General features: G+C 40.1%; 1 protein-coding gene across 3 annotated transcripts; it reads left to right on the top strand.

The window, feature by feature from the left end:
- The first annotated feature begins 731 nt into the window (after positions 1 to 731).
- yipf4 (Yip1 domain family, member 4) lies at positions 732 to 19,015 on the top strand. 3 transcript variants are annotated; one of them, XM_061837283.1, is made up of 6 exons: positions 732 to 995; positions 1,416 to 1,620; positions 10,434 to 10,605; positions 14,361 to 14,438; positions 14,522 to 14,635; positions 14,821 to 15,001. In XM_061837283.1, exons 1-6 carry the CDS (start codon positions 938 to 940, stop codon positions 14,911 to 14,913), a joined length of 720 nt encoding a protein of 239 aa, XP_061693267.1. In that variant the 5' UTR covers positions 732 to 937; the 3' UTR covers positions 14,914 to 15,001. The 3 variants fall into 3 exon arrangements, with proteins under 3 accessions (XP_061693267.1, XP_061693266.1, XP_061693269.1); XM_061837282.1 differs by lacking the exon at positions 14,821 to 15,001 and adding an exon at positions 18,800 to 19,015 and having other exon boundaries at positions 734 to 995; XM_061837285.1 differs by lacking the exon at positions 14,821 to 15,001 and adding an exon at positions 18,800 to 19,015 and having other exon boundaries at positions 741 to 995; positions 1,467 to 1,620.
- Positions 19,016 to 19,034: the final 19 nt, after the last annotated feature.

The following is a 19,034-nucleotide window of genomic DNA, read 5'->3' as shown; positions in this document are numbered from 1 at the left end:
GAGTACTCCCCCGTGCTGAAAAGTCCCCTTGTAATTAATGCGCATGCGTTACTCACAGGTGAACTCGGGGTACGTAGTATACGACTACTGGGAAATCCCTAGGTCTCATAGTTCGCCTTCTTCTACATAGAGGGAGTTAACATACGTTTATATCCTAACCGTAACCCAAACCTAAACTTAAAACAAAAGTAGACACATATACTGTATGTACATTTACTGTGTTTGTCTTTCTGAGACGTCCGTAGCGAACATGAAAACTCTGCGACAAGTTGTGGAATGGCACACGTTGAAACATAGCTGCCGATGTTTCAGACTAGATCAAAGTTTACAAAATATATGCGCGTGCGCATTAATCACAAGAAGACTTTTCAGCATCAGGAGCGCTCAGACCATCACACCCTGCAAAAATCACAGCCATGATTATTATGATGATAGGGTTGACAGTATTTTATGAATGCTGGTTCAAGAAGAGCAGCCCTATTTTGAGCAATTTGTTGTTTTGCTGTTTCACTTCTTGAGGCAGTGGCTCAGACCACTGAACAATAATCAAGAGGGGATGAAATTAATTGTCGAAAAAAAAATATATGTAAATGAGCAAATAAGCTGGTATGGATGGCTTACTTTGTCTTATCGTATCAACGCCCAACCCAATGTGAAAATATTCTTTTTATATGCTCAATAATTGACCAATCACCCGAATTACGCCTCCAGATTTAATTTAACCATTTTCCTCACTGCGTTAAGGGGATGTGAATGCACCATGAGACGTGTACCATTTTCCAGCTTCCCCTGTACTTCCGCTTTCAGTCGCAGTCAACAGAACGAAAACAAGATGCGCTTGTCTAACTCCAGATCAGTACAAGCAATTACCTGGAATGAGTGACGGCTCACTGTATTGAATTATATTTTCTGAACTCGACGTGTTAAAAGTGAAACTATGCCGTTTTCTCCAAACAACGGAGACTTCACATTTGTCTCCTCGACAGAGGCGCAAGGTAAGCTAAGTACGAGTTAAACCTCAGAGCTAGCATATGAAGCAAAAAAAGTAATCGTGACTGTATTTTGCACACATTGTCTTTTTCAATATGTGCAGGCGTTAAGCTCAGTATAAAGATGAAATAGTTATCTGTAATAATGACGGGGTTGAAACTAAAATTCATGCTGAAGTGTAGCCACTAGTGTGAAAATGAAATAGGCCAGTCGATCCAATTTTTGGCTTAGGTTTGGTCGGTTACAAGTAACGAAAGTATTTTACTACTTTGACCAAAGTGTTTCTTCATTTGTTGAGTGACATTTGGTTTTAAAAACTGTTACAATTTTTCCTTTCAAACACATTAAAGTATCATGTTTTAAGTTTTCAGTGATACTTTTTGTGAATTTATCAGATTCCTTGATTTATCATTATCTCTTTACAGTCGTGACTGTTTTATCTTTGAAACAAACGAACAAAACCATGTACTCGACAGAGCTCAGCGGCACAATCACTGCCCCTGATATTAAACTGAGTTTTGGGAGTGATGGTGGTAAAAACCCATATGCTACTGCCTTCTTGAGGCAGCGAGGGTATGGTTGGCTGTTGGAGGTGGAAGAAGATGATGATGAGGAGACCAAACCTCTTTTGTAAGTTAAAATTTTTCTTTTATGTAATACCACTCAATATTTTTAGAATTAATTGTAGGTCTGTTGAAAATAATTTATCTGATCCATCGCAATGCTAACGTGAAGGATTCTTCAATGATGCTGTGACAACATTTATTGTTATTATTTAAACTCCACACTGATCTGATTGGTCTGATCAGTACTGGCCGATAACGAGCTAACTAGCCAAGGTTGTTGCCATATTTCAATATTTTCCGATACCCTCTCACCATTATGTGAGAGCGTCATGCTAATTAACACAAGCCTGGTGTTAGCAACAAGATTAGCCGTCAAAATGCCTCCCTATTCAATTGAGGATTATAATTGACCTCTCCCGCTTATAAAATTCGTAGATGAACGTTTCTTGAGGCTCCGTCAATTGAATAAGTGGTTAAGCAAAGTATGTGCTCCACTACTCCCAAATTTCATTGAAAATTTCTCCACTTTTTGGGAGAGCAGACATCTTTACAAAGCAGACGGTTTGTCTAAACGGACAAGGAGTCAAGGTATGGATAGGTTTCCAATGATGTCACCAGCACCCTTAGACCAATTGTATAAATTAACGATTAAAAAAAAAAAAATCACGCTTCACCTATCACCTGCGTTCCGTGACCGCTATGACATACAACATGACGTAGTTGGAAACCTATCCATTGGCTGCCAACATTTTTTACAGTGTATGTCATTTTACGGACCAAAAAGAAAATGGTAGAAATGTGTACACAACTCAAACCCCTACTGAAGTTGTTCCCAAACAATCAGAGGAACAAGAGAAAAGGTGAGACAAGGGGCAAACCGACTCATTAGGGTCATTCAAACACTTGGAGTGAATGACAAATGAGATTAGCCAGCACTTTAAATTTTCCACACCTCTCCCTGCCCCATTGGAGCCAAACCCAACGCAAAACTCCCTCTCTACTGGCCTAAATGCAATGTTAAGTTTGACTGATAGGGTGAAGAGCATTGTCAATGTTGAACTCCAGGCCACACCACGCCAAGATCCTCCTCTCATCCTCCTTCACCTGAAACCACCGCTCACTAAAATGTTAATGGCCCTTCCTCCATATGACTGATTTTGGCCCAGTCCTCCACTAAAATCTTCTCTAGACCAGACAGGTTTCTGGGCTGGAGAGTGGCAAGGCCACGCCAGAACCTTGATATCCTTCTTATGGAGCTTCTCCTTGTTTTTCCTGGCTGTGTGCTTCAGGTCATTGTCATGTTGAAAGACCGAGCCACGACCCATCTTCAATGCTCTGACTGAGCGAAAGAGGTTGTTCCCCAAAATCTCACAATACATGGCCGCGGTCATTCTGTCCTTAATACAGTGGAGTCGTCCTGCCCCATATGCAGAAAAACACCCCCAAAGCATGATGCTACCACCCCCATATTTCACAATAGGCATGGTGTCCTTGGAATGGAACTCATCATTCAACTTCCTCCAAACACAGTTAGTGGAATTATGACCAAAAAGTTCCATTTTGTTTTCATCTGACCACAAATCTTTCTCCCATGACTCCTCTGTATCATCCAGATGGTCATTGGCAAACTTAAAACGGGCCTTGACGTGCTGGCTTAACCAGGGGAACCTTCCTTCCCATGCATGATTTCAAACCATGACATCTTAGTGTATTATCAACAGTCACCTTGGAAACGGTGGTCCCAGCTCTTTTCAGGTCAATGACCAAGTCCTGTCGTGTATGATTTCTCACGTTTCTAAGGATCCTTAGACCCCATGAGATGATATCTTGCATGGGGCCCCACTCTGATTGAGATCGACAGTCATGTTTAGCTTCTTCCATTTTCTAATGATTGCTCCAACAGTGGACGTTTTTTCACCAAGCTGCTTGGCAATTTCTCCGTAGCCCTTTCCAGCCATGTGGAGTTGTACAATTTTGTCTCTGGTGTCTTTGGACAGCTCTTTGGTCCTGGCCATTTTACAAATTTGAGTCTTACTGATTGTATGCGGCGGACAGGGTCTTTATGCAGCTAACGACCTCACACAGGTGCATCTGATTCAAGGTAATACATGGAGTGGAGGTGGATTTTTAAAGAAGGACGAACAGGTCTTTGAGGGTCAGAACTCTAGCTTATAGACAGGTGTTCAAATACGTATTTGCAGCTGTATCACACAAATAAATTGTTAAAAAGCCATACATTGTGATTTCTTGATTTTACTTTTTAGATTGTCTCTCTCACAGTGGACATGCACCTATGATGAAAATTTCAGACCGCTCCATGATTTCTAAGTGGGAGAACTTGCAATATCGCAGGGTGTTCAAATACTTATTTTCTTCACTGGAGTCATCAAGACAATTGTCTTTCTAAAAAAAAAAAAAAACTAAACGACGGAGTCGTTTCCAACGTACACGAAGCGTGTTGCGGCCCTACGTTAATCTTCTGTAAACCTCTCCCCAACAGACTTTTTTTTTTTCTAATATGCATTGTTCTCAAATAAGTCAGCACGTAAAAATTTAAATAACCGTTGGTCACACAGAGGTTTACCAAAGTTCGTGTGGCCGCAACACTCTCCGTGTATGTGGACTTAAGCCTATCCCAGCGGTTTATTTTCTTTTTTTTAAATACACATTGGAGTCATATGAGAACAATACATATTTCAAAAAAACTGTCTGTCACGCAGACATTTACTTAAGTTTAACGTGTGGGCACAACATACTTCGTGTACAGAGGAGCCGACTCGCTGTCTTTTTTTTTTTTTTTTTTTTTCCCCCAATTATAGTTCATGAATGCGAGTTTGTGTAAAACCAGGTGTCATTTATTTAAATATTGGTATTTGTGTTGAAAAAAAATCTGAGTGGGTCCATTACGATGTGGGATTTATTATTGATTGAGAACAGATCCAGCAACGAAGTATTTGTATGCGTCAAGACTTTTCAAACTCTTCCTTGTAAATCTCGATGACTTCCTCACCAGATACATGTGTAGATCCAGTTGTCCAAGACAAGTGGAAGCGGGTTAATAGTCCAATTTCTTTTTGGCAAAAACATCAAATTCGGCATTAAATATGGGTCCTTTATGCCAAGTGTCTCTCATTTTTCCACGTACCTTTGTTTATTATCACCTTCTAAATGTTTAACGGTATTGGACAAAACTGGGCGTCCTGCTATAAGAGTATTTTCGCGTCGTCTCCAACCGACTTAGCATTGAAGAATGGTTTGTTTGGCCAGTGACCTGATTTGATGATGTTGGTGCCCGACCTCTATATCTCGGGACAGGCCACAGGACACGCTTGTCCTTGTCACTGTAAGAGAACAGAATCCCTCAACCAACTAAAATAAATGCTTAATGATGGTATAACATTTTATTAATACTGTTAATAAAAGATATTAGTCTTAAACAATTTAACATTGTTTAAAAATTGTGCAGCCATTTTTTTTTGCATTAAATATTCGTGCATAAAACATTTGTGCCTCCTGCAATTTATCCATTGCATTACACATTCTTGGCCTAGCCTTCAAAAGAAGCGTCAGACTCATCTCCAATCTGCCTTTGGTGCATCGTTGTGGAACTCAACAAAGATAACTTGGTCCAGTTCCGATGCCTCCTACATTGCATCATGAACAGTGATCCCATCTTCCTCCCACAGCATGCCATCCATGGCGTTTGTGAGGAAAATTTTTTTTTAATCGCAAGAGCCTTTATTCCTCATTATTGTCAGCGCTTTGAGACCAAGCTCCTCAGTGTTAACACAGGGTTCGCACGCGGCCCTAAAAGTCCCTAAAAACACCTACATTTTCGAAGGTGCATTTAGGGGCTCCTGAAGGTCCTTAAAAATCCGCGAAAACCGGTGAAGCCCCTAAAAAGGCCTTAAATTGATAAAAATCAAAGGGAGGACCTCTACTGCCAAAATTCTCCCTAAAAAAATGTATCTTTTATTTAAAAAAAAAAAAATAACGATCCGTCTGGCGTCCAAAACAGACGGAAATTGTCAACGGAAGTCACCGTGTTGACAACTTGTCGCCATCTTGTCGATATTCCATTGTTTGTTTCCGTGAGTAGGCATTTCACTTCGTCTTCGTTACGACGTAGCGTAGTTCTTTCATCGATCCAACTTGTATCATGGGGAAGTTCATTTTTCAATATGCTTGGTTTGAAAGTAAGGTTCGGGAGCTGGTTTCGTCGAGATCCAAAAGATCGGCACATGTTTTACTGCCATCTGTGCAAGCAGAGTTACCAGCTTGAAAAGATGGGCGTCAAAGCGCTGGAGTCGCACCGGAAAAATAGGAGACACGCTGATTTGGCGATGACTCTCTCATCTTCCGTTGGTATGAATCGGTTTCTAAAATATCAAGATAGTGAAGCATCAACTTCAGACAGTGGTACTAGCAGTGCATGCGCACCTACAGTTGTCCAGTCATCGACTTCAACCAGCCGGAAGTCAGGCTTTATGAACGCAGTTCAATACACGACGACGGACTCGTTAAAGGCAGAGATTGTGTGGACTTTAAAAGTGATCTGCAGCCATTACAGTTACAAATCTTGTGAAAATAATTCAAAAGTATTTGCTGTCATGTTCCCAGACAGTGACATTGCTAAAAACTACCACTGTGAGGAAAGGAAGACTTCGTACGTGGCTACATTTGGCATCGCTGCCCACTTTTCATCTCTACTGCCTTAAAGCCAAAAAAGCCAGAATAGAGACTGACATATCAACGCTTATTGAGAAGGCTGACAGGCTGTGTGAGGAGGCAGAAGAAAAGAGGAATCTGAGGTTTATCACCGAGGCCAATGCACTCAGAGGCAGAGCAAAGGACAAGAGAGCCACTTTGGCACCTGTGCAGCAACAAAGAGGAGGCACTGGGTAGGCTCAAGGAGCTAGAGTAGGGGTGCTGAAACAGACATCAGTAGAAGACATTTGTGTATATAGTTGCAATTGTAGTTGGAATCTGTTTTTCTGTATACTGTTATGTGAAGACGTTGACAATGATCATATCAATGAGAACTACCACAAGGGGCGACAGCTGATCACTGTCAGAGGTACTGAGATACTGGAACATTTGATGAACCAAGAACGGTTGATGGCACCATTGGGTGAGTCTTTTTTCCTTACTCTTGATTTCCCACGATGGCCCTAAATTTTTTCCGTGTCGGCCCTAAATTTTTCGTGTCAGCCCCTAAGAATGCCCCTAAAAAGCCCTCAAATTTTTTGTGTCAGACTGAGTATGAACCCTGTAACAGTGCAGCCTCTTGCCCTCTGTTCGGCTACAATGTGTAGAAGGTCTTCCTACATCTCTTGGAACTGCGCAACTCTCCAACATCCCAAAACTCTTCCAAGTGCTTTCTGATGCATTATTTTCTCCATCTTCCTCCAGAATCTCACATTTGATTCAGCCACTTTAAACTCCCGCGCTGTTTCAAGGTTTCCCACTTCTTCGGCAGCAGTGATGACTTTTCTTTTAAAAGCGGTTGCATAACTATCCTTTGTAGTCAACATTTTTTGTCTTAGTTTAAGTTAAAACAAACTCATGGGCAGCCGTTTCTGATGTTTGGTGCATTAGCAACAAACATGTTACGCGAACAATCCGAAAATGGGAAACTCCAGCGAGGAGGTATCAAATCTCAGATTGGCGGCGCACATTAGTATAATAAATAAGACATTGAATATCATGTTGAAATGTAAATGTAAAATGAAGAAAATAAGTATTTGAACACCCTGCTATATTGCAAGTTCTTTCTATTTCAAGATTCGAAATTGCCCCGAGGTGTGATTGTGAGTGTGACTGTTGTCTGTGTCCGGAGGCCCCGTAGCTCAGTGATTAGAGCACAGGTTTGGTAAACCAGGGGTTGTGGGTTCGTATCCCACTGGGGCCTCCACTCACTGAGAAGGGTTGCGTCGGGAAGGGCATCCGGCGTAAAAATTGTAAAAATATGTGTGTTCATCTGAGATGACACGCTGTGGCGACCCCGAAAGGGACAAGCCGAAAGAAACTTACTTACTGTTGTCTGTGTCCAATAGCCCTGCGATTGGCTGGGAACTAGTTCAGGGTGTACTCCATCTCCTGCCCGATGATAGCTGGGATAGGCTCAAGCTCTCCTACTTGTGAGGATAAGGGCCTCATAAAGTCGATGGATTGCATATGACTGTTACAAGTCAGGTCAGAATTTATCGGAACGCCAAGGTTTCAGACTTACAGTGAAGAAAACAAGTATTTGAACACCCTGCTATATTAAATTTTCTCCCACTTAGAAATCACAGAGAGGTCTGATATTTTCATAATAGGTGCATGTCCATTGTGAGAGAGATAATCTAAAAAGAAAAATCCAGAAATCACAATGTATGATTTTTTTTTTTTTTTTTTAAACGATTTGTGTGATACAGCTGCAAATACGTATTTGAACACCTGTCTATCAACTAGAATTCTGACCCTCAAAGACCAGTTCATACGCCTTTAAAAGTCCACCTCTACTCCATGTATTATCCTGAATCAGATGCACCTATGTGAGGTCGTTAGCTGCATCAAGACACCTGTCCACCCCATACAATCAGTAAGACTCAAACTTGTAACATAGCCGAGACCAAAGAGCTGTCCAAAGACACCAGAGACAAAATTGTACAACTCCGCATGCTGGAAAGGGCTATGGAGAAATTGCCAAGCAGCTTGGTGAAAAAAGGTCCACTGTTGGAGCAATCATTATAAAATGGAAGGAGCTAAACATGATGGTCATTCACAATCGGAGTAGAGCCCCATGCAAAATATCACCTCGTGGGGTCTCAATGATCCCTAGAAAGGTGAGGAATCAGCCCAGGACTACACAACAGGACTTAGTCTATGACCTGAAAAGAGCTGGGACCACCGTTTCCAAGGTGAACTGTTGGCATTACACTAAGACGTCATGGTTTGAAATCATGCATGGCACAGAAGGTTCCCCTGCTTAACCCAGCACATGTCAAGGCCCATCTTAAGTTTGTTAATAACCATTTTGATGATACAGTGGAGTCATGGGAGAAAGTTTTGTGGTTCAGATGAGACCAAAATGGAACTTTTTTGTCATAATTCCACTAACTGTGTTTGGAGGAAGACGAATGATGAGTTCCATTCCAAAGGACACCATGCCTATTGTGAAATATGGGAGTGGTACCATCATGCTTTGGGGGTGTTTTTCTGCATATAGGGCAGGACGACTCCACTGTATTAAGGAGAGAATGACCGCAGCCATGTATTATGAGAGTTTGGGGAACAACCTCTTTCGCTCAGTCAGAGCATTGAAGATTGGTCGTGGCTAGGTCTTTCAACATGACAATGGCCTGAAGCACACAGCCAGGAAAAACAAGGAGTGGCTCCATAAGAAGCATATCAAGGTTCTGGCATGGCCTGGCCATTCTCCAGACCTAAATCCAATAGAAAATCTTTGGAGGGATCTGAAACTCTGTGTTTCTCAGGGACAGCCCAGAAATCTGTCTTATCTGGAGAAAATCTGTGTGAAGGAGTGGGCCAAAACTCCTGCAGTGTGTGCAAACCTGGTGAACAGATACAGGAAACATTTGACCTCTGTAATTGCAAACAAAGGCTACTGTACCAAATATTAAATTGGTTTTCTCAGGTGTTCAAACACTTATTTGCAGCTGTATCACACAAATAAATAAATTAATAATAAAAAACAAATCATACATTGTGATGTCTGTATTTTTCTTTTTAGATTATCTCTCTCACAGTGGATATGCACCTATGATGAAAATTTCAAATCCCTCCATGATTTCTAAGTGGGAAAATTTGCAATATAGCAGGGTGTTCAAATACTTAATTTTTTCACTGTCGTATGTAGACTATTGCATGACTCGCCACTTTAAATTGGTCCCTTTGCTGTACTGTGTAATTGTACTGGCCTATAACAGGAACCGTGTTCGGGTAAGGGTACTCTCTACAGGAAAAGCTCATCCATGATTTTATCTCAAGTAGACTTGACTACTGTCATTGTCTTTGGACTAGACTCCCCAAAAAGAGTATTAAACAGCTGCAGCTCATTCAGAATGCTGCAGCTCGTGTTCTGACCAGAACAAAGCGGTCAGAGCATATAACTCCAATCCTAAAGTCCCTGCACGGGGTTCCAGTCAACTTTAGAATAGTTTTCAAATAGTTTTAATCATGTAAAGCACATTGAGTTACCTCTTGTATGAAATGCGCTATACTAATAAATTTGATTTAGTTTGCTTTAAAACCCAGTGCTGACTCCTTTTCCTCATTGCCCTTTACTGAGGGCATTCCAATATGGTTGACATAAAACGGTCATAACTCTTTGCCAAGTCGCTCACTCATATACCCTGTTTGTGTTTTTGTATTATTTCACATCCATTTACATCATCCTCTGCTTCTTCTCACTGCTTTCCCTAGCAATGGCTTTCTTGGGGCACATGGTTTCAATTGTACTAAATGCAAAATAACAAAATGGCGAGCACAGCTGTGCAGAGTTGCTACCGGGCACAATCGGAAAGACAGAGTGAAGCCCGAAAAGCTCAGCGGAAGCTGTTTGCAGCACCATATTGGGAGTTGTTTGTACGTCTTATCCTGGTTCGCAAGACAAAAAAAAATGTCCTGGCAGCGGGTTCTATCTCAAAAAACTCATATGTAAACTCATATGTTACGTGTATGTCAAGGTACTCCTGTACTCTCATGCTAACTTGGCAAGCCTGGCTGGCTAAACTCACTCTTCACTCCCTGTTGCCTCTATTACACTGGATATCATTTATTGTTGTTTTGTTAATTATATTGATTGTCTTCTTGGTATGCAAAACCATTAATGTAACATTTTTTGTCATTAAATGTAATGTTTGTGTTCAGAGATGAGCTGGATATTGATGTGAAGGACATCTATTACAAGATTCGCTGTGTCCTCATGCCAATGCCGTCGTTGGGTTACAACAGACAAGTAGTCAGAGATAATCCAGACTTCTGGGGCCCACTTGCTGTTGTGCTTCTCTTCTCCATGATCTCTATCTACGGACAGTTTAGGGTGAGCTGATCTTTATGTTGTCCAAGTTTAACTTTTTTTCTTGGAAAAGCGATCCAGTATATGTTACTGACTGCATTTTTGGTTTCCACAAAACTTGGTAGCCTCATGTACAAAGAAAAGAAGACGTTACGAGTGCAGTGATGAAAGTCCTCTGGAATTACGGATTTTCAAGTTTTCATGAAAAATTCTCTGGAAAATTGAGGAAAAATTGCCTAAAATGAATCCAGATATTAGTTGCCAACAGTGAACGAACATGCGTTTGAGTTCGTTGTTTTGCTCTCACGAGCTTAGCCATGTTGAGGCACGAACATGAGTAACAGTAACGCCTCTCCTCTCGCATTCTCTCAAGACATTGCTTATTTTGTGTAGTCTTGACATTAATTTACGTATTTATTTCATAAACGTTAACTAAACAAGCCTGCTCCAAAACAACCGGTATTCACCCGGAAACAGGAAATGCAAGTTAACTGTACTGAGCATGTACGAAAGCGCATGTTCAGAACTGCTTCACATAATGCGAGGGCATTTACGTTGAAAGTCATCAACATCATGAGCCATGTGAAAAGAAATTCAGTTCCACCAGGGATGCTCATTGCATCGATTGCGAGGCAGTGTGATGGTTTAAAAAATAAATAAATAAATAAAAAAAAAAAAAAAAGAAAAAACCAACAGACTATCATCCACCTCGTTGCTTGATTCAAGTGTGGCCAATGCACATAATGGCGTGTTTTAGCAAGCTGGCCTGTTTACGGCAGTCCACACATGGCACATGGTCTACTGCTACTTTACCTGACTCTGCCCCCCACTGGCTCTTAAAGGGGTACACTCATAATTACAAACACCGTCCACCCACCAGTGCTTTAGTTAGTGACACAGTCTGGGCAATGTAGAGCAAAGAGAGTTAGATATGCTGCTTGTGTTTACTCTCGATAATAATGGTAAAAGTAAAAAAAAGGAAGTGCTGTTGCTTTGATTGTCGGGGTATGTGAATAATAGAAGAAAAAGTGCTGAAACTGGATGAGAGTTTCTCTTTTTTTTTTTTTGTAAAAAAGGTCTGGTCTGAAGCCAAAGCAGAAAGTACAGAATGAGATGGTGTATAATGTTAATATTCCACAGCCTGATCGAGGATGAAAGCACAGACAATACAGTGCACAAAGAGCTAATTCTGTGTTTTAAATATAGGAGGCAACATAACGTTCACCTTAAAACTGTTTGGGAGCATCATTCGGCTTTCAACATCCTTCGCTAGATTTTCTACAAGCAATAATTCAGTTTTACACAAAGAAAAACAGACAGCGATATCATTGTGGGTTAAAAAAAAGAAACAAAGTTGCAAGCGACCTTTCAAATTTATAGTTCATAGTTGGCTTGGTTTAGTTAGTAATGTATATATTTTTTTGTTGATATTTTCATTGTAAATTTGCAAAAACACAAAATTGGTCTTAAAAATGTTCCGATGCTATAATGCTATAATCCGAATCTCTGAATGAGCCATGTAACTTCAATGGATGACACTGATATGACCACAGTGCATACGTCCGATGTTGTTCACAGTGATCAAAGGGGGTACTCACGGGCTTAGTGCGTTTGCTCAATCAAAAATTAGAGTGAACCTTGGTCTTGACATTCATTTACGTGTTTATTTCATAAACTGCAACAAAAGAAGCCTGATCCTAAACAATCAGTATTCACCCGGAAACAGGAAATGCGAGTTAACCGTACTGAGCACGTTTGGAAGTTATCCCAAAAGCACATGTTCCGAGCTTCTTCACGTATGTCAAAAGTTATCATCATCATGAGTCATGTCAAAGGAAATTCAGTTAAACTGAAAACATTTCTGGCATATAACACAGGTAATGTTTCAGTATTTAACTATAATAAGTATGAGATTGTGATTTACTTTGATTTGATCTAAGTTCTAACGAGACTAGTCTGTCCATCTATCTAAATGCGAACAATCATTTTCCCCCGTGGTACCGCGTTATCTTGAAGTTTAAAACTTTTCTCCATGCTTTAGGAAGATATAAAGCATGTATTGCTAGCGTTCACCAATGGATTGACAATAGATACCGCCGTGAATTACGTTAGATTATAACAATACATCATGATGAAATAAAATGATTTGATTATATGAATGCTTAGTTTTAATAAAATGTCTTTTGACCTCTGTCTGTAATTGGGAATTGTTTTTTTCCCCTTCTTCTTTCAAACAAATGTGATTGGAATTTAGCATGCGTTTTTTTTGTGAGGAAGTTTTTATTTTCCTCTTTATTGATAAAATGCAAGAAATTATTCTGTAGTATGATCAATACAACATTGAATTAATGAAATGCGAATATTCTTCTGAGTGATCATTTCACATTGTTTTTCAAGGACGAATGCTCCTTTGCAGGAGATGTCAGGTTCTAACAGTTCTGATTATTAGACGTTTTTGTTCTTGCTATCTCCTGCTAGGCGGCTGCCACGTTCTCTAGAGCAGAGCATTTCTTTATTGGAAGCAGATGTATGATAATTATATTCACAATTATTCCTACAGGAGTGCAGTATGTAGCATCCCTTGCTTGAATCGTAAAATAAGGGCCACCTGTTTAACACCTATTTTTTTTTTCCAGAATCACTTACCTCACGAAGTGAAATCAGTACAATGTTACTCCCCGCCTCCCCCGTGAATTCCAAAAATCCACAAATAATACAGTTTCAAAACGCCTATGTATGATATGTACAATATGCTGTTGTCCATTCGCTATCCCGCATATTAGCAGATTTCTCTCTCTCTCTCTCTCTCTCTCTCTCTCTCTCTCTCTCTCTCTCTCTCTCTCTCTCTCTCTCTCTCTCGCTCTCTCTCTCTCTCTCTATCTCTCTCTCTCTCTCTCTCTCTCTCTCTCTCTCTCTCTCTCTCTCTCTCTCTCTATATATATATTCATTTATTTGTTTATTTATTCATTCATAATGTACCGTATTTTCATGACCATAAGGTACAGAAAAGTCTCAACTTTTCTCCTAAATATGCGGGGTGCCTTATAATTTGGCACACCAAGTTCCAAAATCTGTAAATGTTGTGTGACTCTTTGAATGATGTGTCACTGAACACAGTGGTTACATTGTTAGCATGCATGCTAGCATGTGTGTAAGATACCATATTATGACGCTCACGAGGCAGTGACAAACCATTGAAATTTTACATGTTTAAGGATTCTGTTCTGTCAATTGCAGGGACCAGAGCAACCGTGTACTCTGGGATGTCCCTATGTGTGTGTGTGTGTGTTTATATATATATATATATATATATATATATATATATATATAATTAGTACATGCACAAAGATTATTAATAATTGTACATTTTTTTTAAAAACAAAAGTCAAACCTATCAAAATAGAAATAGATAATTCCTAATATTTTGAGCATATGGATGGCAGCAAATTGGTGGTGTGCATTGTAGATTGATAGTGTTTTACAGATTATTTTTTTTAGGTCAAATTTGGAGTTGTGCAGTATCTTTCAGGATGTATTGTACTCAAATGACTGTATATCGTCCGCTCAGTACCAACATTTGCAGTTTACGGATTGAAGTCGATCCTTATACCAGAAATGTAAATAAAATTCACAAAAGTAGTTTATTTATATATATATATATTGTGGGGTGATTGTTATTATTATTATTATTGGCTCAATCATCAATAGGAAAATCCAGGGTAAAAATATTTGTTAGTAACAGTCCTACCCAAGATTTTCATTCTGCTTTGATTTGGCAGGTGGTTTCCTGGATCATCACCATTTGGATATTTGGATCACTCACAATTTTTCTCTTGGCTCGTGTTCTTGGTGGTGAGGTAAGTTGAGCTGATTTCTAGTCGGCTGACTTTTTACATTGAACTGTATTAAGTGATGTTCTAATAAGTCGTATTTTGACCAGGTTTCTTACGGTCAGGTCCTTGGAGTGATTGGATATTCCCTTCTTCCGCTAATTGTTATCGCACCTTTGCTCCTTGTGATTGGAGGTTTTGAGATAATTCCTACCTTCATCAAAGTAAGTAATTCTTGCCATCAAAATGACCCTTCAGTTCCCCAGGTCAGAAATAAGTGCAGTTTTGCCTGCTGCCAAAGTGATGCTTTAATGAATTACCACCATATACAGCCATGGCCAAAGGTTTTATTATTATTATTTTAAATTTTAATTTTCACAAAATCTGCCTCTTTTTTTTATGGCAATAGAATGTACTCCAGAATGTTATGAAAAGTGATCAGATAATTGGAATTGATTGCAAAGCCCTGACACAGAAGGACCAGCTGACATCATGCCAATGATTCTCTCGTGAACACGTGAGTGTTGATGAGGACAAGTCTTGAGATCATTTGTCTTCCTGATACAATTAGAATAAAACCTTCAAAAGGAGGGTGATGCTTGAAATCATTGTTCTTCCTCTGTTAACCATGGTTACTGGCAAGAAGATGTGCAGTCATCATTGCAGTGCACAAAAAGGGTTTTACAGGCAAAAATATCACTGCAATTAGGATTGCACCTAAATCAACCATTTGTTGGATTATGGAGAACTTTAAGGAGAGAGGTTCAATTGCTGTGGAGAAGTCTTTAGGGGGCCCAAGAAAGTCCATTAAACACCAGAATCATTTCCGAAAGTTCATTCAGCTGGGGGAATTGTTTGAGGCATCTGGGAAAAAAAGCTTGTACGGAGAAGAAAAGGTGAGCGCTACCATCCGTCCTGTGTTATGCCAACAGTAAAGCATTGTGAGACAATTCATGTGTGGGGGTGCTTTTCAGCCAAGGGACTGGGCGCACTTGAAATTTTCCCTAAAACACAGACATGAATAAAGAATGGTACCAAAACATCCTCCAAGAGCAACTTCTCCCAACCATCTTTGAACAGTTTGGGGACAAAGAATTCCTTTCCCAGAATGATGGAGCACCTTGCCATAAGGCAAAAGTAATAACTATGTGGTTCACAGAGAAAATTTTCGGTCCATGGCCACAAAACTCCGCAGACCTTAATCTCATTGAGAACCTGTGTTCAATCCCTAAGAGACAGGTGGACAAATAAAAACCGACACATTCTGACAAACACCAAACATTGATTATGCAAGAATGGGCTGTCTTCAGTCAAGATGTGGTCCAGAAGTTAAAATTGACAGTATATCAAGGCGAATTACAGAGGTCTATTAAAAGAAGGGTCAAATTGCAAATATTGACTTTTTGCATCAATTTCATTTGATTGTCAATAAAAGCCTTTGACACTAATGAAATTCTTATTTGTCAGCTTATAGTAACATTTTTTAAAAAGATCTAAGAACACTGAACCAGCAAACTCAGTGAAGTATTACCAAGTAAAATCAGATTATGAACCACAAGCAGCCCACAATTCCCAAAGGGCTGACTCACCATTAATGGGACATTGGCATTTATGGTCATATTTATTTATTTAAATTTAACACTGAACTATTTTATTAATTAACTAAATATTTTTCATTGAGTTTAAAAATAAAATAATGTTCATCGGGAATAAACTACCCTAATTTTTAAAAATAATAGATTTCCATCTATCCATTTTCTTCCGATGATCCAAGGTTGGGTCGCAGGGGAACCCCAGTCTTCCCTCTCCACAGCCACTTGCTCTAGCTTTTCTGAGGGGATCCTGAGGCTTACCCAAGCAAACTGAGAAACGTAGACTGTCCAGCGTGTCCTGGGTCGTGTCCTGGGTCTCTTCCCAGTGGGGCATACCCCGAATACCTCACCACCTTACATAGAAGGGATCCTTAAACAGATTCCCCAGCCACCTCATATGGCTCCCTATAAGCTGCTGATGTGGTCTCTGCACACATTCTGTGTTGTGCACAAAAAAAAAAAATCCAAACCGAATTGAAAGCATAACATAACTATTCAGTTTGTGGCATTTTGCCATGTGATTCAGGTATGACTGGTTGCTACATCCAATGGCACATTTCACATAGGTACTGTAAAAAAGGAAAACCAACTCGGCAGTGTCCTCCTCAGCCTTTCCCAGCGAAACAATTTCCTCAACTTCAGGTTCAACGTCCACTTTGAACCTCCCAAGTCAAGCAGCAGCAGCATGAAGCCACATGCATCTGGTGATTCCACTGGACTATCGCTCTAATGGGCATTCTAACTGCTCTAAATGCTAAAACACTGCATCCTTTACACAACCTTGCACAACTTTCAGTTTTTATAAGAAAAAAAAGTTCCCTCTCAATTTACTTATTTTTCATACTCAACATATGTCCGTACTAGGGCGGCTCCAACTACCGGAGACAAATTCCTGTGTGTTACATCCTTGGGCCATAAAACTAATTCTAATTCTGATGATGCTCCCTCCACCATGCTTCACAGTTGGAATAAAATTTTAATGTTGGTGTATGTGCCATTTTTCATCCACACTTAGCATTCTATGTTCCTCCCATACAATTCAAATTTAGTTTCATCGTTCCATAGAATTTTAGATTTATTTTTAGAATATTTTTCCAGTCGTGTTACGGAACATGTTGGTGGGACAGAGGCTAAGAATACAAGTTGCAACCAGAAGGTTGCTGTTTCATATCCTTGGATGAGCGCCTTTAGTCGTCGTGTCAACGCACAAGACACAGAACCCAAATTACCTGCAAGGAATGTGCTTGGATATTTGATAGTGGTCATCGGGACTGTAGGCGCAGACTGGCCACCACATTTCGGTCAAGACTGCCACACGGCAGCTATGTCTACACAAGTAACTTCCCACCACCAGTGTGTGAATGTGGATTGATGAATAGTGCAACCCAGGGTTCAAGCGACACATTCTTTACTGTGTTACGGCAAAGAGCCACATCATACACTTGAACGATCCAAAGAGCCACATTATACACATGAACATCATTCCCTCCACAGACATATTTTGCGCAGCCAGATTTACTGTAAATGTCACACACCAACATAAGAAAAAAATCACTCCTACAGAGCAAGTACCTAGACTGTAAGCCAGTAATTTAAAAAAAATTAAATTGTGTTCTCTTTCTCACGCAAACTACCGGTTCAACCAAGTCTTGTATGTCACAACTCTCATCTTAGGCAAATACTAAATATTCACATGTTTGGAGGTCTCAGTGCAATTGTGAATCAGTAGTCATTCTAATTTCCGATATTCTCTGTTCAACAATTACGGGGGACAATTGAGGGTCGTATACCATTTGTTTAAGATTTTTGTTTTCAGGACACAAGATTTCAGCGACGTCACAGAGGCTTTTTTTTTTTTTTTTTTAAATAAATTACCCATCAGGCAGCACGGTGGATCAGCTGGAAAGCGTTGGCCTCACAGTTCTGAGGTCCCGGGTTCAATCCCGGACCCACTTGTGTGGAGTTTGCATGTTCTCCCCATGCCTGCGTGGGTTTCCTCCCACATCCCCAAAACATACAACATTAATTTGACATTCTAAATTGCCCGTGGGTGTGATTGTGAGTGTGGCTGTTGTCTCTAGGAGGCTCAACCTATTAAATCCATTCTAATACACTAATATCCTCGTTTCCTCTACCTGATACTAAAAAACATTAAATATTTTGACTCCCATATTTAGTGGTATGAAAGGGAGTTTGAAAGGAACACTTCTCAGTATTTTCAAGTGATCCTCTACAACCACAGTAATTTAGGGGCAACACTATAAATATTGTGTCCTTTGTTTTAGGCCAAATATCCATCCATCCATTTTCTTAGCCGCTTATTCTCACAAGGGTCGTGGGGAGTGCTGGAAACTATCCCAGCTGTCAACTGGCAGGAGGCAGAGTATACCCTGCACTGGTTGCCAGGCAATCGCAGGGGCACATTAAGACAAGCAGCCACACTCACAATCACACCTAAGGGCAATTTAGAGTGTCCAGTTAATGTTGCATGTTTTTTGATGTGGGAGGAAACCGGAGTGCCCGGAGGAAACCCACGCAGGCAGGGGTGAACATACAAACTCCACACAGGTGGGGCCGGGATTGAACGGGACCTCAGAACTCTGAACGCTTTCCATCTGATCCACCATGCTGCCTAGGGCAAATGAAAAGGTTGAAATTATATTCCGGCAGTCTGATATGATTTGGGCTTTTCATAATTATGCCAAATGTTTTTTTTTTTTTTTTTTAATTAAAGCTACTGTATGTTTGTAAATATTACTAATTCTAGTGATTATTGTCATTGCCTGTTTCTTTCAGCTGTTTGGAGTGTTCTGGGCTGCTTACAGCGCTGCGTCACTGCTGGTTGGAGATGAATTTAAAACAAAGAAACCTCTCCTCATATATCCCATTTTCCTTTTGTACATTTACTTCTTGTCACTTTATACTGGCGTCTGAATGGATTAATTTGAACTACGGACATTTTCATGGAGTGTAACACTAACCCAAATGTTGAAAATAAATCTCTTAGCTTTGGCTGGTCGTTGTTTATAGT

This window comes from Syngnathoides biaculeatus, chromosome 12 (genome assembly GCF_019802595.1).
Source record: "Syngnathoides biaculeatus isolate LvHL_M chromosome 12, ASM1980259v1, whole genome shotgun sequence".
NCBI classification, from domain to species: domain Eukaryota; kingdom Metazoa; phylum Chordata; class Actinopteri; order Syngnathiformes; family Syngnathidae; genus Syngnathoides; species Syngnathoides biaculeatus.
Note: the sequence above shows the minus strand (reverse complement) of the source record. Positions and strands in the feature narration are given on the sequence as shown.